The sequence below is a fragment of the Lampris incognitus genome, chromosome 8, assembly GCF_029633865.1.
Source record: "Lampris incognitus isolate fLamInc1 chromosome 8, fLamInc1.hap2, whole genome shotgun sequence".
Taxonomy (NCBI): domain Eukaryota; kingdom Metazoa; phylum Chordata; class Actinopteri; order Lampriformes; family Lampridae; genus Lampris; species Lampris incognitus.
This window is the reverse complement of record NC_079218.1, coordinates 5909919-5932247: the sequence shown is the minus strand read 5'-3', so window position 1 is coordinate 5932247 and position 22329 is coordinate 5909919. Positions and strand designations below refer to the sequence as shown.

The 22329-nt window shown below is 48.8% G+C and overlaps 1 protein-coding gene across 1 annotated transcript in view; it reads right to left on the bottom strand.

The window, feature by feature from the left end:
* Positions 1–10904: 10904 nt before the first annotated feature.
* The window catches only part of LOC130117052 (autism susceptibility gene 2 protein-like), a 160198-nt gene continuing 148773 nt past the window's right edge, over positions 10905–22329 (bottom strand). Inside the window, exon 3 of the mRNA XM_056285194.1 lies at positions 10905–10970. Within this exon, the coding sequence (XP_056141169.1) occupies positions 10905–10970 (66 nt within the window). The remainder of the gene's footprint in view (positions 10971–22329) is intronic.

Genomic DNA, 22329 nt, shown 5'->3' with positions numbered 1-22329 from the left:
ACGACAAGAGTAAACAGGTCTACCGCTGCATGACAGCACACCGCAGACCGTCTGAGGGATCCGACGCCATGTAACGACTGGCTGGGATTTCCTTTACACCCTGGTTTCCATGTTCGCCGATGGGAAACGGTCATATCATCCAAACGCAATGGACCACAAAAGGTCAACATGAGGTCACACTACACCAGCTTCCTTTATTTCTCCTGTTAGAAAACATTACACACCCGACACCGTGTCTCTTATATACAGAAGGTACAGGGCGCTCAGGGGTCATCGTTTCAGCTCCGCCCACCACCATCATGTCCTTAGACAGCCACCACTGTGGGCGTAGCGTGGCGGTCCATTCCGTTGCCTACCAACACGGGGATCGCCGGATCGAGTCCCCGTGTTGCCTTCGGCTCGGTCGGGCGTCCCTACAGACACGATTGGCCGTGTCTGCAGGTGGGAAGATGGACGTGGGTATGTGTCCTGGTCACTGCACTAGCGCCTCCTCTGGTCAGTCGGGGCGCGTGTTTGGGGGGGGGGGGCTGGAGGGAATAGCGTGATCCTCCCACGCGCTACGTCCCCCTGGTGAAACTCCTCACCGTCAGGTGAAAAGAAGCGGGTGGCGACTCCACATGTATGGGAGGAGGCATGTGGTAGTCGACCGGGACGGCTTGGAAAATAGGGTGGTTGGTCAAGTACAATTGGGGTGAAGGGGTGAGGGGTGAGGGGTGAGGGGTGAGGGGGTGAAGGGGGGGGCACACAAAAAAAAGACAGCCACCATTGTGTCAGGCGGCTGCAGGGTTTTCTTGACCTCAACAATAATATGCAAGCACCATGAAAACCGGGGAAGAGCGACAGACAAAGGCACTCTGCTCGGAGTACCTCTAACCTCTAACCTCTAACCTCTAACCTCAGTTGTTGCAGGGCGACAGACAGCTCTGTCCACCAGAATTGGAGGATATTAGTAAAACGACTGCAGCAGACGGTCCATTTCCACAGGTGTTTGCCTTCTTACAGCCACCAGTTAGCACTTAATAAGGTGTGTGTGTGTGTGTGTGTGTGTGTGTGTGTGTGTGTGCACCTGTAATTGCGTATGTGTGCACCTGTGATTGCGTTTGTGTGTTTGTGCCCGTGTTTGTGCATGTGTACATAGGCATGAGTGTGTAAGCACAATGACAGTGACGGGGGGGGGTAATGTGTTGGTTTGCCTGCATGTGTGTGTGTGTGTGTGTGTGTGTGTGTGTGTGTGAGGCAGAGAGAGACAGCGTGGGGGGAGAGGTGGTGGCTGCATTCCTGTGTGTGTTTGTGTTGGAGCCGGGGAAGCTGCATGAGAGGAGGTTTCAACCAACCGCCCTCAAATGACACAGCGGTTTCGAAAAGTACCCGACAATGCTTGTTAAATCCTGCCAGAGTCGTTTCTGCCCTAATCTGCCCCCCCAAAAAAGAGCAGAAGCGAATACAAGATGTTAAAAACATCACAACTTTACCCACCCGCCCTCACCAGACCACACCAGTAATCTCCAGACTCTGCAGACTTTTAGGTGGCTTTCACACGTCCATCATTTGGCCTGGACTTTTGAACATGTTGATTACTTTGGACCCTTTTTTTCCAGGGTTTTCACCCTCTTTTCTCCCCAGTTGTACTCAGCCAATTACCCCACTCTTCCAAGCCGTCACGGTCGCTGCTCCACCCCCCCTCTGCGAGCCGGGGAGGGCTGCAGACTACCACATGCCTCCTCCCGTACATGTGGAGTCACCAGCCGCTCCTTTTCACCTGACAGTGAGGAGTTTCACCAGGGGGGCGTAGCGCGTGGGAGGATCACGCTATTCCCCCACAGTTCCCCCTCCCCCCCCGAACAGGCGCCCCGACTGACCAGAGGAGGCGCTAGTGCAGGACCCGGACACATCCCCACATCAGGCTTCCCACCCGCAGACAAGGCCAATTGTGATTGCAGGGATGCCCGACCAAGCCGGAGGTAACACGGGGATTCGAACCGGCGATCCCCGTGTTGGTAGGCAACGGAATAGACCGCCAAAGTACCCGGACGCCCCACTTTGGATCTTTTTTGACAGGTGTGAAAACTCCATGAAAGTAACCCAAAGGTCCACTTGCCATTTGAACATGATGCACACCATCTGTGAAAGCAGTTTCAAGAAAGTGATGATGATGATGATGATGTTGATTATGATGATGATGATGATAAAAGAGATGACGACATCATGCAATGCATGATATTTTGATTGCTGTCAAGATCCAACAACTTGACAGACGGCATGCCGCAACAATATCGGGAGTCATAGTGCATTTTAGCCCAGAACTACTGAAGACAAATTCTGTACTTCATCTTTCTGCTGAACTTCTTCTTCTCTGTATGTAGTGCAAGAGCTAAAAGCAACCACAACACCTCCCTGTGCACACACAAAGCACTGCGCCAATGTCCTAACCTCCTCACTGGGTAATGGTATTCAGCAATGCACCGCAATCCTTTTATTCCCCAATTGTTCTTGTTTAATTACACCACTCTTTCGAGCTGTCCCGGTCTCTGCTCCACCCCCCGCCGATCCAGGGAGGGCTGCAGACTACCACATGCCTTCTCCCATACATGTGGAGTCGCCAGCCGCTTCTTTTCACCTGACAGTGAGGAGTTTCACCAGGGGGACGTAGCGCATGGGAGGCTCACGCTAACCCCCCCCCCCCCGCCCCAAACAGACCGACCAAAGGAGGCGCCAGTGCAGCGACCAGGACACAAACCCACATCCGGCTTCCCACCCGCAGACACGGCCAATTGTGTCTGTAGGAACACCCGACCAAGCCAGAAGTAACACGGGGATTCGAACTAGCGATCCCTGTGTTGGTAGGCAACGGAACAGACTGCCATGCCACCCGGATGCCCAGATGTACAGCAGTCCTGACCTACCACAATGGAACAATGCCGTGGACCTTGGTGTGGACTTTTCAAAAGAGATCTATCGACGAGAGTTTCTTTGCAAGTTTCTACAAGGAGCTAAAACGGGAAGAAAAAACCTGCTCATCTATTTAGAGTAACAGACGGCAACACAATAGAGTTGCTCAAGTGGGGCTTTACAGTGGTTCTGACTTGATCAGCTTTCTTATAATAGGGTAACTGAGGATGACATTACAGACAATTAACTGGAAGATGGCACACGGTAATGATACTACAGTCGTGAGGGGGCTCTTATCAGACACAGCACAACTCACATCCTGTGAACATTATCGTCCATTATTACACCCAATTTAATGCCACTAAGTTTCCATCACCAACCAACTGGAAGTAATCACAAATCGGAGACAAATCGAAGGGAATACAGAACCGGTTATATGAGCGAATGACTGAACCGATATATTCTACCTTGTTATCAAAGGCAAGGAAATGAGGTGGAAGGGGATTGAGGGAGATTGATTTTCTTTTTTGCCCTGTCAGGGAATGTGGATCTGATGAAAGGCAAACCGAGATAAGGAGTTTCCAGCAAACTACTCAGCACAGCAAATATGAGCCTTCATATAATACCCCCCCCCGGTGCTCACTGTACGTATTCATTAAGGCCTTGCTCATTTCCTGTACAATGAAGGACTCCTTACCCTACCTCCCTTTACTAGACTACTGTGCATCTCTCTCTCTCTCTCTCTCTCTCTCCCCCTCCCTCCCTCTCTATGAGGGGCCTGTGTTGTCCTGCCCTTGGCAGCAGCTGGCCTTTGGCATTGACCGAGTTGCTGAGCCTGCTAGCTATACGCAGACTGTGAACTCGCGCCTTGTGCACATGAGTCGAGCTGCACTGATTTGGTTGGAGCGCCGTATGGCGGGCTGGCACAGCTGAGGCAGAGTGGCGGTGTGGCGCCGCCGCTCTGTGAATGAAATTATGCGAGCTGCTGCGGGGCTGATAAGCGTATCGGCTCGACCAGATGAAAACACTGTTGGGAGAAGTATGGGCCGCTGTTGAGCGTTTGGGTCTGGATGATGGAAGAGGAGTGGAGAGCAGGGGGAAAACGCCACGATGGGGTAACCACAACTAGCCTTGTAGCCAAGACCACCCAAATTGAGACCAAATCCTGACTGAGTCTTTAGGGGGGTGAGTGCAACTCAAGAGAAGTGACGACGCCAGCGTGGTGAACGAGCAAGTCAAATTAAAAACCAGGACTGCAACTGTAGTAGTTTACCATCATAGTAAAAGTGAAAAATCCCTTAACTGTTCATTATCCATCCTTTATCTGAACCGCTTATCCTGCTCTCAGGGCCACGGGATGCAGGAGCCTATCCCAGAAGTCACTGGGCGGCAGGTGGGGAGACAACCTGGACAAGCCACCAATCCATCACAGAGACACATGGCCGACATGGGGTCGGCCCCCTTAAGTCAAGCGGTTAGCAATGTCGCCTTGTGGTGCAGTACACACCGGATCGAATCCTGCACCGGGCGAGAAAATATGTTCGGTTACATTGGTGGCAGTGGTGGGATCCGGAAGCGTTGCAGACATACATTAACAATGATGATAATAATAAAGAGGCAAATTAGGTGGAATTGCTCTTAATTGGTCTTCTAGCGGGAAGTTTGATTTTCGTTTCAAAATTAAAACATGGAAATGTAAGTCTTGTACTCGACTAGCGTTGAAAAATCGTCCATCTGCGAAGAGTCTGGACTGTCTGAAACCGAGTCAATACGTTATGAATCTGATGCCTAGTCCACACGTACCCTGGTATTTTTGAAAACGAAGCTTTTTCTCTGCGTTTTGGCCTTTCGTCCACATACAAACTGCGTTCGAGGTCACTGAAGACGGACCTTTTGGAAAAGCTCCAGGGGGGAGTTATTGGCTTTTTTTCAGGCTTCTGGTTGGCCAACATGGCTTTACGGTTAGGGTTATATTGCCCCCCCCCCACCCCCGTTGGTTTGGCATGCTCCTGACAGAGCATTGTGTTGTGTGGACAAAAATTTTTAAAACCAAGGAGGAAAAACCCCATTTTCAAAAATACCCGCGTACACGTGGACTAGGCATGAGATGAGACAGAGACCTTCAGAATGTGGACTTGAGACCGAGTCCACATGTACTTGAGTACTACAACCCAAATGGGTAACACGGGTACCTACACACAACACGATGCAAGCATGTGACTGAGCGATCACTGAATCGCTTTCAGTTCTTGTAATCAACTCGTCCAAACCAGCTCCCGTGCGTCAGGAAACACGGCAAGCGAAACTCCATTTGGTTGAACAAATCCACTCGCTTTTGCGTCATCTCAAACTTGTTCCACCTCTGAGCTGTTTTCATTGGTCAAAGCCTGCCCTTTGGTCCCATACCGCTCTCCTGGTCTTCCACTCCGTTCTCCAGCATGGAAGGAGGCTGATTCAGGAGGTTGAGAAGCACTGAATTCTGTGTGAACACCCAATTTCCATCCACCCATTATCCAAGCTGCTTATCCCAATCAGGTCGCGGGGATGCTGGAGCCTATTCCAGCAGTCATTGGGCAGCAGGCGGGGAGACACCCTGGACAGACCGCCAGGCCACCACAGGGCCCACACATTTACACCTAGGGGCAATTTAGTGCGGCTGATTCACCTGACCTACGTGTCTTTGGACTGTGGGAGGAAACCGGAGCACCCGGAGGAAACCCACGCAGACACGGGGAGAACATGCAAACTCCACACAGAGGACGAGCCGGGACCCAATTTAAATTTCAGAAATACTGAAACTAGAGTTATGATTGTTCTAAGAACACCAGAATGCCGTCCCGCATCTCCACTTAACAGTCAAGTGCACCCCCCCCCATCAAATGAATGGAGGACACAAGACAAAATGTAGAGATAGTGATAAGGACCACCGATGTTCATGTAGCCACGGTGAGATACTAAATCTGCACCGCTCAATACAGTCCAATGAGCCCAGTAAAGGTGAAAGCACAAAGAGCTGTGTGCGAGGTTGCGATGGATTAAGCAGACTTAATTTACAAAACAAAAAACAAAAACAGTAAAGCAAAAGAGCAGGGAAAATAATAGCTGGATAATTTTCCTTTATGCTTCATATCACATCTTATCCAAAGATTCTTTATTAAATTCCCGCTAGTAATATCTGGAAATGATCCAACAGGGATGAAACATTAACTTCTCTTGAACGCCCCCGTTGGCTTCCCTCGCTGCTTGCATTAGCTGTTTAAGCAAAACTCAACGGCCCATAATGGCTGTGGTGCTGCGGTAACACATTCTCCAAGCTTTCTCCCAGCGAGGAAAAGACTCGGAAGTGGTGGAAGAAAAAAAAGAAAAAGAAAAAGAAAAACGAATTCATGTAAAACCATTTGTTTCCAAACTAATCTCAGCTCAACTCGTGATGGTGCTCCTATGCTCAGCAAATATTTTGCAAACTTGATAAGACTTCCCCATCCTCGAATGGAAAACACAGATTCCAACATTTGTTATATCGAGAAGCCAGCGGGATCTGCCATTGACGGTGTGTCAGGGTGAGGAAGAAGAGTCCCGTCTATAAAAACCCACTGCAGAATGAGGCTATTTTCCAAACGTGGAGCACGGCTCAGTTCTACTAAAACCTTATGAAATAATAAAATAAAACTCCTCCTACAGCTGTAGTGGTTCGGCTGCACACCTGCAGCTTTCAGCAGCAGCAGGAGAACAAGGGGCTGAGGGAGCGATGGAGAGAGAGAGAGAGTGCGAGCGAGAGAGAGTGGGATAGAAAGAGATAGAGAGAGGGAGTGTGAGAGAGAGAGGGAGGGAACGTGCGAGAGAGAAAGAGAGAGAGAGGGAGTGTGAGAGAGAGGGAGGGAGGGAGTGTGAGCGAGAGAGAGGGAGGGAGTGTGATAGAGAGAGGGCGGGAGGGGACGCAAGATAGAGAGAGGGAGGGAATGCGAGATAGAGAGAGAGCAAGAGCGAGAGAGCGAGCAAGAGAGAGAGAGAGAGAGGGAGGGAGCATGAGAGAGAGGGAGGGGGAGCGAGAGAGAGTAGTAGCAAAGAACAGAAAAAGGGGAGAAACTGCATCGGTGACTGTGTGTGAGGAAGAGATAGAGAGATGAAGACGTTTGAAGGCCACAGCAGCACCTTCAGAAGTAAAGCCCGCGTGTGCTTTTTTTGAAAGACGGACAGGCGCTGGAGGGTAAGACGGGGGGGGGGGTGAGGGGGGGACATCCGGTTCGTGAAAGTCACCTGGAATTATCTTGACGCGGTTTTATAAAACGCTAGATGGGTTTTGGCTCGGCTCTGTGATTGAACTACCTACCTCTCAGCTCCTTGAGGGTGGGGGTGGGTTGGGGGGGGGGTGCTGACTGAGGGGGTAATGGATGTGGTTTGGTCCGAGGGCATAGCTGCAGCAGAACATGCTGGGAAAAAGATGCAACCCTTACCACCCCCCACACCCTCCTATCGCTCCACCTCTTAAACTGGATTAGATGCCGCAGCCCCTTAAAACGTAAGGTCGCCCCTGCGGGTGTATTTCACTGTGGCCCATAAATACTTCAGCTTGCCGGCCAGCACCTGTTTCCTGACCTCCCTTTTTTTTTATAAGGGGACAAGGAGGCTGGAAAAGCAAAAGATGGAGTAAAAATAGCAGGATTTCCTGCAAGAGCCAACAACCTGCAGAACTCTAGGCACATATATGCACATCAATGCTTGCACACACACACACACACAACAAATTAAAAAAAAAACTACGTAAATATCCTTCATATTGGACTCGATAGTGCAGCTCTATCTGCTGAGCATCTCGGCCAGCTGATATCCGGGATGCAGCTAATTGGTATTTTCCGAGAAAATGGCTCTCTAGTTTGCTGACTCAAAGAGCTCCGGAGAGGGGGGGGGGGTCCGGGCAATTATATACCTTATTAAAAAATATTAGCAATGCCACTTAGAAGAGGTCCCTGTGTGTGTGTGTGTGTGTGTGTGTGTGTGTGTGTGTGTGTGTGTGTGTGTGTGTGTGTGTGTGTGCGTGTGTGTGTTGTGTATCATTGCACCCACACACTGTGGCTGCATCCCAGGTGGTCCATTATGCAGTGGCCTCTTCCATGGTTGAAATTTTCACATTAACACATAACAACTCAGGTTAAGAGGGGTATACTGTGCGTGTGTGTGTGTGTGTGTGTGTGTTTGTGTGAACTGTGAGCACAACATGATTTAAGGCTCTGCAAGGCTAAGACACTTGCAATAAAAGGGGTATGTGCACGCACATGTGCACGTGCAAGCACGAAGACAAATTCAGAAATATCTCTTTATATAGAAACACACATACACACACGCCAAAACTCAATGTTTTTCCATATTCTTCATATTTCCTAGAGTGGAAACTTTCAGAGAAGGTTTCTGCTTGTTTTTTCTTTCATTTTATTCTCCTCCAGTGGAGCCCTGAGCGACTGCAGGAAGACAGAAGGAGGTGGTGTGCATGAGTACGATGTTGTGTGTGTACCTGTGTGTGTGTGTGTGTGTGGGGGGGGGTACTTATGAACTGTCATTCCACTCTTTTCTCACATCTACCACAGTGTTACCGTCCCGCTGGGTGCACAGCAAAACAGACTTCCAATTCCGAGTCGGGCTGGAACCGTCCTGGGCATTTCCTCTGCAGGCGTGTGCGGGCGCTAATGTGAAGAAGTGGCGCGTGTGTTGAGAACGGCAGCAGACAGGGTTAGCTTTGAGTCTCACTTCTCGGCTGGCGTGTTCTACCTATGACAGGGGCTGGCCAGCCGTGATAAAAGCTCCTTAAAACACCCCCGGCTGCTGCCCGCGGCTGACTGACAGCTGAGATGGGCCGGGGCTCGAGTGGTCGGCACTTCAGTTGAAAGCGCTGCCGCTTAATTTTTGTAAATTGACTGTGAGGGTTGTCAAAGAGCAGCAACATGTATCATGTTGGACAGTAAGCATATGCCATAAAAATGAGAACTGGGACTGTCTGTCTTGTCTCCCAGCCAGTCTGTCTGTCTGGCTGTCTATCTGCCAGTCTGCAGGTCTGTCTGTCTGTCTGTCTGCTGGTCTGTATGTCTCTCTGTCTGTCTGTCTGTCTGTGTCAGTCTTTCTGTCTGCCTGCCTGTCTCTGCCTGTCTGCCTACCTGCCTGCCTCTCTGTCTGTCTGCCTGTTGGTTTGTCTGCTTGCCTGTCTGTCTCTGTCTGTCTGTCAGCCTGCCTGCCTCTCTGTCTGTTTGCCTGTCTGTCTCTCTATCTGCCTGTCTCTGTGTCTGTCTATCTGTCTGTCTATCTGCCTGCCTGTCTGTGGCCCGTCCATCCCCCTCATCTCAGCCACAGACAAGCAGAGAGACTTCTGCAGTGAAATGACTTCATCAGTAACAGTGACGCCAGAAGGCAGCAGCCCCGTCCATCAGTCCCTGAGAGAGAGGAGACACTTCTCAACAGGGGTGGTGAGGGAGGACAATGTTTAATACTGCAGCATTTCCCCCGAAGAACCACACTCAAGTGCTACGAGCAGAAGAACCACGCTGAAGTGCTACGAACAGAAGAACCACGCTCAAGTGCTACGAGCAGAAGAACCATGCTGAAGTGCTACGAGCAGAAGAACCACGCTCAAGTGCTACGAGCAGAAGAACCACGCTCAAGTGCTACGAGCAGAAGAACCATGCTGAAGTGCTACGAACAGAAGAACCACGCTGAAGTGCTACGAGCAGAAGAACCACGCTGAAGTGCTACGAACAGAAGAACCACGCTCAAGTGCTACGAGCAGAAGAACCACGCTGAAGTGCTACGAGCAGAAGAACCACGCTGAAGTGCTACGAGCAGAAGAACCACGCTCAAGTGCTACGAGCAGAAGAACCATGCTGAAGTGCTACGAACAGAAGAACCACGCTGAAGTGCTACGAGCAGAAGAACCACGCTGAAGTGCTACGAACAGAAGAACCACGCTCAAGTGCTACGAGCAGAAGAACCACGCTGAAGTGCTACGAGCAGAAGAACCACGCTGAAGTGCTACGAACAGAAGAACCACGCTCAAGTGCTACGAGCAGAAGAACCACGCTCAAGTGCTACGAGCAGAAGAACCACGCTGAAGTGCTACGAACAGAAGAACCACGCTCAAGTGCTACGAGCAGAAGAACCACGCTGAAGTGCTACGAACAGAAGAACCACGCTGAAGTGCTACGAGCAGAAGAACCACGCTCAAGTGCTACGAGCAGAAGAACCATGCTGAAGTGCTACGAACAGAAGAACCACGCTGAAGTGCTACGAGCAGAAGAACCACGCTGAAGTGCTACGAACAGAAGAACCACGCTCAAGTGCTACGAGCAGAAGAACCACGCTGAAGTGCTACGAGCAGAAGAACCACGCTGAAGTGCTACGAGCAGAAGAACCACGCCGAAGTGCTACGAGCAGAAGAACCACGCTCAAGTGCTACGAGCAGAAGAACCACGCTGAAGTGCTACGAGCAGAAGAACCACGCTCAAGTGCTACGAGCAGAAGAACCACGCTGAAGTGCTACGAGCAGAAGAACCACGCCGAAGTGCTATGAGCAGAAGAACCACGCCGAAGTGCTACGAGCAGAAGAACCACGCTGAAGTGCTACGAGCAGAAGAACCACGCTGAAGTGCTACGAGCAGAAGAACCACGCCGAAGTGCTATGAGCAGAAGAACCACGCCGAAGTGCTACGAGCAGAAGAACTACGCCGAAGTGCTACGAGCAGAAGAACCACGCTCAAGTGCTACGAGCAGAAGCCGTGAAGAGGTCTAACATGACTTCTACATCTCTGGAGTGTCTGAACTGAAACTGTTTGAATGTTTTACTCAGGCAATCATACTCAAGTGTTAAACTTCTGTAACACTTAAATATATTTTGTAACACATTTTCTTTGATTAATTACAGTTTTCACATTTTACCACAGAAAACAGAACAGAGCGTAAACACAATCCTAGCATCAAATATCAAACTTTATAAATATTGCAATATTTTAATGATCTCAATATGTAGAATCGAATCAGCACTCAAAGTTCGTTGCAACATTGAACTGGGAGTTGACCTGGCCTTCCTGAGAGGGAAAGTTCTGCAGCACAGGAAGAGAAGAAAGAGAAGACAGGTCTTCTCAGACAGGTTCTGGTTGAAACTCAGACAGCATTAGGACTTCAGAGGGCAGGAAAAAGGATGTGCATCAATCTGCGAAGACTTTTTATATCTGCGCCTCCATTTGACATAAACATGCCTGACCAAAAAGAGGTGCTTGACTTCTCCCCAGTGCATACCTCCACCTCCCCAGGCTCTCCTCCACCTCTCCAGCCTCTCCTTCACCTGCACCCTACTCTCGCTACAGATCACGTCATCCGGGAACATCATAGTCCACAGAGACTCCTGCCCGATCTTGTCCGTCAACCTGTCCGTCACCACTGCAAACAAGAAAGGGCTCAGAGCCGGTCCTTGATGTAATCCCACCTCCACCTTGAACCCATCCGTCACTCCTACCACACTTCACTACTGTCACACTGCCCTCATCAGGACTCAGGAACAATCTATGTCATTTCATCTAATGTACTACGTACACAAAAGAAATGAAATTCCATTTACCCCAGCCCACAGCAGTGCAACACAAAAGACAAAAACACGTATCCAAAAACACCACCACCAAAAACATACAAAAACAGACAGAACAAGGTAAAATAAAACAGCCAACAACACAGTCCACCCAGTGCAACACAGTCCAAAAACTCCCCCGTCCAGAGAATGAACACCAGCCGGGATGACTGTCGGAACTGTCGGTCTGCATGGGCTAGCAGTTAGTTTAGCCTGCCCCGCTTCTGCGTCCCGTCAGACAGCCCTCGGTGTCCCCTCTTTGGGCACAGCTCCAGGAAGGGCCGTGGTCCTCGGGCCCATCGGATACAGCAGACCAGGCTCCCCAGCCAATCCAACGCCAGCTCTCCAGCCAGAAACCTTCGACACACCTCCTCCGCACTCCACACGATGACACAAACGCAGAAGCAGACAAAAACACCACACAGTTGACGCTAGGCGAGGCCGCTGCCAGACCACCTCAGTGTTTCCTTTCGGGCATGGCCGTGGGCTAGCAGTTAGCTTAGTTAGCTTAGAGCTGAGATCAACTCGTGTCCTCACTCTGCTGCTTGACAAATGGAGGGAAGCTCTCACAAGTGGTGAGCGGACACTACCGATCCAGTATTATAATGTCTCTGTTAGACCTGATGAGGACGATGTTTTCCCTTCAATGAACATTTCCCCGGATTTTAAGGACTGTACAGGACCTCTTTTACAAAGTGAGAGCTCCTTTGTGTTTTCTTTTCAGGGTCCAAATGGAAGGTCAGTGTACAGGAAGTTGGTCAAAGTTCTGCACAGGGACAGATTACATGGTAAACCTGACACCCCGTGGAGGACTCACTTAGGTCTGAGTGACAGTGTTGGACCTGAGTAGAGAGCGCTGCACAAACCACCACTGGTCAAAAGACCTGCAGACCTGCAGCAGAGGGTTTTACATGGTATGGTGGCGGTTAATGTGTTTGTCTCTGCGGTTGTCACACTCGCCAGCTGCCAAGTGTGCGCAATGCACAAAACAACCTTGTATTAAAGTTTTTTTCCTACATCTATCTTAGCATATAAAGATATATATATATATATATAGATAGATAGATAGATAGATAGATAGATAGATATAGATATATAGATAGATATATACATATTACCAAAATATTTATTTTGTTGGTGTTAGTGTGTGTCATAAACACACGTCATGTTTGGATTTGATTTGATTGAGTGCCGTAAACCAGTACTGTGACATCAACTATTATCATCCCTACAAGTGAGCAGCCCCCACCCACCCTACACACACACACACACACACACACACACACACACACACACAGAATGGATTTTGGCATCTTATCTGACCATCAGGACATTACTTTCTGTGACGGCTTATTGGCTTAGTGGAGAAGCGTGTTAAGGACGACCTGCACAGCTGAAACGCTGAACATCATCTGGAACAGGAGAACGAACGCCTGCCAGGATGACTGTTGGAACTGCCACTCTGCAAGGGCTAGCAGTTAGCTTAGCCTGCCCCGCTTCCACGCCCTCCCAGACAGCCCTAGGTGTTTCCTCTTCGGGCGCAGCTCTGGTCAGGGCCGTGGTCCCTGGGCCCACAGGATGTGGCAGACCGGGCTCCCTCAGCTGATCCAATGCCAGCTCTCCCAGCCAGACACCTCTGACACACCTCCCCGCACTCCACATGACAACACTAAAAACACAGTCAAGGCTAGGCGAGGCCGCCACCAGACCGCCCTTGGTGTTATCAGAACTGCCTTTCTGCATGGGCTAGCAGTTAGCTTAGCCTGCCCCGCTTCCGCGTCCTGTCAGACCGCCCTCGGCGCCCCCTCTTCGGGCACAGCTCCAGGCAGGGCCGTGGTCCCTGGGCCCACAGGATGCAACAGACCAAGCTCCCCCAACTGATCCAGCGCCAGCTCTCCCAGCCATCAAATGAAGACAAACTTAGACGCAGACATTGACAAAGACACTGCACAGACAGTACTGGATGAGGCCGCCGCAAACGTAAATTCGCGCCGCCATCTTCCCACACCGGTACTGGGTGAGGCCGCTGCGAACGTTAAGATAAAATTTCATAATTGGCAGCTATGCATCACTGGTGACATGTGATAAACCATGGGTATGTACTAGTGCTATTAAACACTATAATGAGTTATCATTGTAACATTGTACATATACAGAAAAAATAATCAGGGCGTCCGGGTAGTGTGGCAGTCTATTCCGTTGCCTACCAACATGGAGCTCGCTGGTTCAAATCCCCGTGTTACCTCCAGCTTGGTCGGGCGTCCCTACAGGCACAATTGGCCGTGTCTGCGGGTGGTGGGGAGCCGGATGTGAGTATGTGTCCTGGTCGCTGCACTAGCGCCTCCTCTGGTTGGTCAGGGCGCTTATTCGGGGGTGAGGGGGAACTGGGGGGAATAGCGTGATCCTCCCACGTGCTACGTCCCCCTGGTGAAACTCCTCACTGTCAGGTGAAAAGAAGTGGCTGGTGACTCCACATGTATCGGAGGAGGCATGTGGTAGTCTGCAGCCCTCCCCGGATCAGCAGAGCTGGTGGAACAGCGACCGGGATGGCCCAAAAGAGTGGGGTAATTGGCCGGGTAACCATTGGGGGGGGGGTGTCTTTGGCGAGTGGATGAAAAGAAAAAATGAAATATGAGTTGGTTGTCTAGAAAGCTAGTCAGTACTTTAGTCCAGGATAATAATATATTCTGTCTAGACCTGTTGATGCTAGCTAGGCTAACGCTGACTGAGCCGACGCCGATAAACTCTCGCTAGGTAACATTGTTACTATTACTAAATATGCGACCAGCCCGTCACATATATTTCCAAAGAGACAAAAAAAGCAATTCGACAAACTGAAGATTTAAGGTGGTTGTGAATCAGCATGATTTTCTATTAAACGATGTAACTTGAAAACGATTCCACCTTAAACTGCGGCACGTATCCCTCAACAGTACATGAAAAGCAGAGTGTCTCTCGCTGCTAGTTTACTTTCATGTTGGATTCACACACCACGGGCTCAACAGGATACCTCGACTCTGCTTTCATATCAGACATCAGATGAGGTGGAGGTGCCCATGGAAGACGGGGGGGGGGGGCAGGGAGAAGCAGCACCGAGTGGCAGGCAGGTTAGCTGTCACATGGGCTATTGTCAATGATTTGTTAATGATTGTTTACCGTAAACCCCTATATGTACATAGAAATGCAGGAAGTGGGATTCAAATCACAAATCACCCCCCGTTTTACTGTGTCCCCCCACTTCTCAAACCAGAGTTACACCCTTGGCCACACTTTGAGTATTCTGATCGACGCCCTAAAATCACATTAGGTCCCATTCAAATGTATGGAGGGGCATTATCTGATGTCTGAATGTTAGTGTATTTACACTGAAGTGAAACAGGAAGTCATGATTGACCGCTTAAGAGTTCCCCAAGACCCAGATGACCTTTAAAATGTAAAGTACTACTCAGAAAATACACGTATTAGATTTTGTTCATCATAATTTCAAGGGGTGTGAATATAAATTCCAGAATATAAATTGAATACATTACCTTTATTAGGCTACATTAGATAAATGTGATGTGTCAATACCTCCTTTCATGCAGGCCGAAGAAACATTCCTTTCAAAAAAAAACTTTTTTTTTTCTTCCCAGCTAACATTTGCAAACATATTTTATACTCCAAGTCAGCTTATTGATGGGGCATCGGCAACTCCTGATGGGCATTTTGATGATTAAAGGGACAGTACACACAAGGTGGGCTACAAGTGTTTTGGCTAGCGTAGCTTACAGATATCCAAAATAAAGTCCTTTCTTTGATCAACGCCTTAATTATTAAGTTTCCTTTATTAGTCCCCTTGGGGTAATTCATTTACTGCAAATTAACCCCTCCTAGCTGTGATCTGTGTAGCTAGGAGCAGTGGGCTGCCACCTTCATGCTGAGCCCGGGGACCAGCTCCAGTTCTATTCCCATTGCCTTGCTCAGGGGCACAGACAGGAGTATAAACCCTAACTTGCATGTTTCTTTTGATGGTGGGGGGGGAAACCAGAGCACCCGGAGAAAACCCACCGCAGACACGGGGAGAACATGCAAACTCCACACAGAGGACGACCTAGGATGATATCCCCCCACCCCCCACCCCAAGGTTGGACAACCCCGGGGTTCGAACCCAGGACCTTCTTGCAGTGAGGTGACAGCGCTAATCACCGGGCCACTGTGCCGTCCAAGCCTATACTATACACTTCCTGATTTTCATATCTGATCACCCCCCCCCCAAACTACTTGTTTCCAGCTCATTAAACATAACAAGCATGTTTGTTTGTTTTTTTATTGGTGTAGGACACTTAAAATTGAAAAACTGCTACCTAATTACCTCTTCCTACCCCTCATTACACTTAGATTTTGCAGTATGGATGCTGCTAGGCTGCTGGTGCAGGTGGCCCAGTCCACATCCAGGAAGATGACAAATTCTAGCCACCCATAGCACGAACGGCAACACTACTGTCATTACCACCAGCTCCTCACAAATCCCCCCTACCCACACAGTGCCCCCTTTTGCACATAACCCCTCAAAAAATCCCTTTATTCACAAACAGTTAAACACCAAAACCCCTAATGCCATTTTTTCACAATCCAGGAATGTCCCTGCCGCTAACTCCACTAAGGTCACATACAACCCAGCTCAGTCACACACCTCGGCACAAGCCCATGGTAAGCAATCAGCGCCGTCCGGGCTCTTCCAGCCATATCGCACAGCCAGATCTCGACCGGTAGACCACACCCTGGGAACATGACTTCTTTTGTTTGGCTGAGCCAGGGACAACCGCGGTGCCAAATATGCAGACAACCATGGTTTTAGAGAGAAATGGCCTGAGCAGAAAGAGAAACCCTTCTATAATAACGAAGGCTCACATGGAGACCTGGTGAAACGGCTGTCTGAAGTGTACCCTTCACTGCGGGACGGTGGAAGGTTCAAGATAATGAGGTGCAGTAGAGGCAGGCAACTGGTGGAGCTAGCGAAGCCACCAGACAGATACAGCATGCCCTTTCAAGGCTGCGACAGTGGAATGACTCGCACAGTGGCATATAGTGCTCCACTTCAAACACAACCGAGGCTGAATGTGGAGACGCCATTTATGGAAGACAAAGCGGTAGTTATTTTTCCTTAAGACTGACCCCGGATTTGGTTTGTTTGCCATTTCTAGATGGATCTGCCATTCAATGTTTTCTACTATTCTCATTTCTCAAAGCTGTCAAGGAGCTTTGCCAGTGGTGTCAGCTGGAAGTGCCCCTGCCGACACTTGAGCCCCACTCGGTGTCCTGTGGTCAGAGGTACAGTGGCCTTAAAAGCAATTATTTAATTGCTTTGCTTTTTTTACATGTACAATATGTGCCAAAAATAGTGTGCTTACAGATTGACCATAAAATGTTTAATTCATCTATTATTTTGGAAAGTGTTTGCCGATTCTCCAGGTGCTCCAGTTTCTCCCACCATCAAAAAGACGTGCATGTTCGGGTTAATACTCCTGCCTGTGCCCCTGACCGAGGCATGACAAGACAAACTGGACAACCTGGAGTTGGTCCCCCGGCGCTGCACAGCGGCTGCCCACTGCTCCTAGCTACACAGCTAGGATGGGTTAAATGCATAGCAGAATTTCCCCATGGGGATCGATAATATATCTCAAACCCCCCCCCCCAAAAAAAATCAAAATAGTACAAGTATGTGATCTGTTTTCACCTGAACAGCTCAGCTGTCCAACCGAGTGGGGAGGGTCCAAGTGAAGAGACACCAGAGATGTCAACAGCTGCCAGTCTAAGGAAGTGTGCAGTAGTTTTTAGTAGGGTGAATAAGCAAGTACCGCTTTTGGCAGACCCCACAAGAATGTGTGGAACAGGAGAGGCATCACCCAGGAGACGAAAATTCAAGTGTATCGGGCCACAGTTCTCACCACACTGCTTTACGGCACAATTTACAAACACCATGAAAAAACACTAAACCACTTTCACACCACATGCCTCAGAAAACTTCTTGGCATAAAGTGGTACGGCAAGATCCCTGACACAGAGGTCCTCACTCGCTCAAGACTGCCATACACACCATCCTCATGCAATCACAGCTTCGTTGGGCGGGCCACGTAGTTCGCATGCCAGACCACCGGCTCCCAAAGAAACTGCTATATGGCAAACTCAAGCGAGGCAAGCGCTCCCGTGGTGGTCAAAAAAAGTGTTTGAAAGACACCCTGAAGGTTTTGTTAAAGGCCTTCACCGTCAACTACGACACACGGGAACAGAAAGCTCTGAACAGAGGGGAGCGGCGTGCAGCTGTCCGAAATGGTGCAAACACACGTGAGGCCGCCAGGATTGCTGCAGGCAGGCCAGGAAAGGCCGTGCCAGCAACCCTCCAGCTACTGCCACTACCCTATGCCCACACTGCCAAAGAACATTCAGGGTGCAGATTGGACTAACGAGCCATCTTCGCACCCACGGAAATCGACCCCTACAGGATGAGTAGGTGGTCCTCGTCGCTGCGATGGACAAACAACAGTAGGGTGAGTGGAATCGTGCTCTCTCTGTCTGGTCCTATGTGATGTATCGCGATGCTAATCACCGTAGAAGACGTCACTCTGTTAAACGAAACTTGAAGACAAATGTGAGCTACCCAACACGGGCTGGCGGGCTATGAGATTAAGCTATGGATGGATTGTGGTAGTGTATGAAATAAACAGTTAGCCTACACATCGTACACATGCTGACAATAATATAATCAGTACATTTAATCCAGCCCTTCCCTACATGCTACATCTATAAATCATGTCTGGGAATCCTTGGGAATTAACAATATATCCCTGCAATAACCTATTTTTCCATGCACATACACATGAAGATGTATGCAACTACATATCCCATACATACATTATACCGAAACCATATACACAGAGATTAGTACACAGGTTGCACATATTTCTTGCCATACTATTCATAATACACACATACATATAGAAAAGAGAAAAAGGAAAACAAACAGACAACAACAAAATAAAAAAGGGGGGGGGGTTCTCTGCCACCTCAATCTAACTGTAACCTTCCTTACTGAGTGGGATTTGTAAGCTTTGGTAAGAGTCAAAAACGGGGGTCCAAATCTTCATAAACTTTCGTATCAAACCTTTACGAGTACATCTGAGTTTCTCAAGTTTCCAAAACTGCATAATGTCTTTAATCCATCTGGAAAAATAAGGTGGTGCTTGTTGCTTCCATGAGAGAACAGTGAGACGTCCGGCAAACGAGGAGGTAAATGCTAGAATCACATGTGCTTTACCTTTAAGGGTACGAGTTTCTGGAGCAAAACCGAACAGGGAACATACGGGGTTAAGAGGAACGTCTTTGAAACATCTTACTACAGGAGGTAAAAATACTGGTCCAAAATGTGCTCAGGTTAGAGCATGACCACAACATGTGCGTGATCTGCTGGTTTTCTGCTGATAATTTCTTCTTTTTAAGTCGATCACAATCTCACATTGTGTGTGATGTGTGGTCAACTTTTGGATTTGCGGCAGAACTGATCAAGGCTGATCCCTTAACATGAGACAACTGTATGTTTGCATCTATGGTGTGGCGTAGTCCTGCAAACCCACATTCCAGAGAAGTTGGGACGTTGTGTAAGATGTAAATAAAAACAGACTACAATGATTTGCAAATCCTTTTCGTGGGAATGGGAAAGAATTCCACCTACAAAGCTTCAACAAGTAGTATCCTCAGTTCCCAAACGCTTATTGAGTGTTGTTAAAAGGAAAGGTGGTGTAACACAGTTGTAAACATGCCCGTCCCAGCTTCTTTGGAACGTGTTGCAGGCATCAAATTCAAAATGAGTGAATATTTGCAAAAAACAATACAGTTTATCAGTGTGAACATTAAATATCTTGTCTTTGTAGTGTATTCAACTGAATATAGGTCTGAAAGGATTTGCAAATCTTTGTATTCTGGTTTTATTCACGTTTTACACAACGTCCCAACTTCATTGGAGTTGCGGTTTGTACTATCTGCTTGAAGGCATCCCTGAATCTACACCAATCCAGAGCCACGCCATGACATTCCCAGACTACCTCTGTCCTCCTGCAGTGATGCTAGCTTGCTCTTTTCTATTTTCATCAACGCCAGAGCTTTCGCACTGCGCCCCACTTGGCAACACGGCCTCCCACAGTCTCACATCCCCGCAAGTCTGCAGAATACGTATTCATCCTCCACGATGCCCACTGTGGACCCCTGCAGCCTCCCTACGACGGGCCGTTCCGCGTCCTGGAGACAGGGAACAAGCACTTTGTCGTGGAAGTCAGCAACAAGCCAGAGCCCATTTCGATGGATCGCCTTGAACTGGCTCACCTGGACTTGGACCGACCTGTTGGACTTGCCCAGCCCCCAAGGCGGGCGCACCCTCCTACCCGGCCCCCACCCTCCAACAAGGCCCCTAAGGGTCCTCCACCCCCTGCCCTACCCCCACGCCACCGCAGGGTCTTTAAGGCCCCTCCCGTAGGCCCCCCGGCCTCTGCACCTGTTCGGTGAAGCCGTTGCAGCCGGGCCATCCGTCCCCCTCCATGTTGACTTTTTTCTTTTCTTTTTTTTATGGTGAATTTTGGGGGGACATATGTAGCGGACTATATGGCCAGAATTCCCCATAGCCGGTTGACGTTCTGGGTTAGGTAGAAACAGGCCCTTTAAGAAAGGGTTTGCGGGTTGACAGGGTGGAGCGAGGAGGAGGATTGTGGGAGCAGCGCCACGTTGCTCGGATTGTGATTTTTTTTGTATGGAAGAATAAGTGACACACGTGTTCATGTAGTCAATGAGAGAAATTGTCTGTCTCTACTTCCCTGAAATTTTCCACATTGGAAAATATTTGCTACTTAATATTTGCTGTTTTCAAAGCTTGCTGTTAATGGCCCACATTACCCAACAGCCACCTACAGTCACCCAGCAATCTGCCCCCTCCCATGAGTTTGCACGTCTGCAGGAAAATCCCTTTTCTTCCTTTCACACTGCATATTTTTTAATGAGTTATTGAAAGTGTTATAACCAATTTTATTCATCAAAACAAGAATTACAAGCCATCCATATTCCCCCATGTGTTAACATAGATTGAGAACTACTCGGAGGACGGGACTTCTCTTGGACCCAGAGGCGACCACTTACTCACACCGGCACGGTATCGACATCTGTTAACCTGAAATAACTTAGCTTAACGGTATAAAACTGGAGACACTATCTCTGATTGGATTTTCTAATTACCACACGTGGAATGACAGGGGATTTAACAGTTTATTACAGGGTAGACTCTTTGGTTTGCATTACAAAGTTGACATCATACTTTGGGTATTTGGTCATGCTTTTATGAGGTCACCTTTCCTTGAAGATGCTAAGATTTTCACCGGGAGTGATGAAGGAGGACAGGATTAGGAACGAGTATATTAGAGGGACGGCTCAGGTTGGACGGTTTGGAGACAAAGCAAGAGAGGCAAGATTGAGATGGTTTGGACATGTGTGGAGGAGAGATGCTGGATATACTGGGAGAAGGATGCTGAATATGGAGCTGCCAGGGAAGAGGAGAAGAGGAAGGCCAAAGAGGAGGTTTATGGATGTGGTGAGGGAGGACATGCAGGTGGCTGGTGTGACAGAGGAAGATGCAGAGGACAGGAAGAGATGGAAACGGATGATCTGCTGTAGCGCCCCCTAACGGGAGCAGCCGAAATAGTAGTAGTAGTAGTAGTAGTAGTAGAGGTCACCTTTCCTTATTCAAAATGTTTTTCCCGTCAATTTTTTTCAGCTGAACAAACACAGAAAGTCCAAGTGTCGCTGAGCCACAGTGAAAGGCTGTTTGTGTCTACAATTACAATCTCATTCTCCAAACCAGGGACGAGGACGAGGGAGTTGGGTTTCTGCCATGTTGACCTCCACAGCAACGCACACATGCTGGACCTTGGGGAAAGGTCATCAACTGCTCTGAGAGCAAAGGCAACGTTTGTACAATCTGCCGTTTATATTCGGCCAAAGGTTGTGAAATGACAAAATTAAGATTGTTGATTATATGCAAATGTGTTGAGATTAGTTATTTAATTTGACATAAATAAATGAAGACATAATGTCTGTGTTCTCCACAGGAAGCCTTGGACTCCAACTCGGATGTCCATGTAAGAAAGATTAATGGTGAAATTATGGCAGTTGAAATTAAATGATGGTTCCAAATGCTAATGTCACTGACTTTTTTTTTTAATACCCTTTTTTTCTCCCAATTATACTTGGCCAATTACCCCACTCTTCCGAGCCGTCCCGGCCACTGCTCCACCCCCTCTGCCGATCCGGGGAGGGCTGCAGACTACCTACCACATGCCTTCTCCCGATACATGTGGAGTCACCAGCCGCTTCTTTTCACCTGACAGTGAGGAGTTTTACCAGGGGGACGTAGCACACGGGTCACGCTATTCCGCCCAGTTCCCCACGAACAGGTGCCCCAACCGACCAGAGGAGGCACTAGTGCAGGGACCAGGACACATACCAAGCTGGAGGTAACACGGGGATTCGAACTGGAGATCCCCGGGTTGGTAGGCAACGGAATGGACCGCTATGCTACCCGGACACCCCATCATTTTGGATATTTTCCCCAGTGTCTGCCGCTCAGCGTGAGGAAGACTAATCTAATGTGGTATTGTTAATGACAAATTACATTATGCTCTCTTGCACACCACACGCTGTTTGTCCATAATTTATTTCCACAGCTCAAACATGACAGGTGCATGTCAAAAAAGTAGAATATTGTGGAAAAAGTTCATTATTTTCCATAATTTAATCCAAAAAGTAAAACTTTCATATATTCT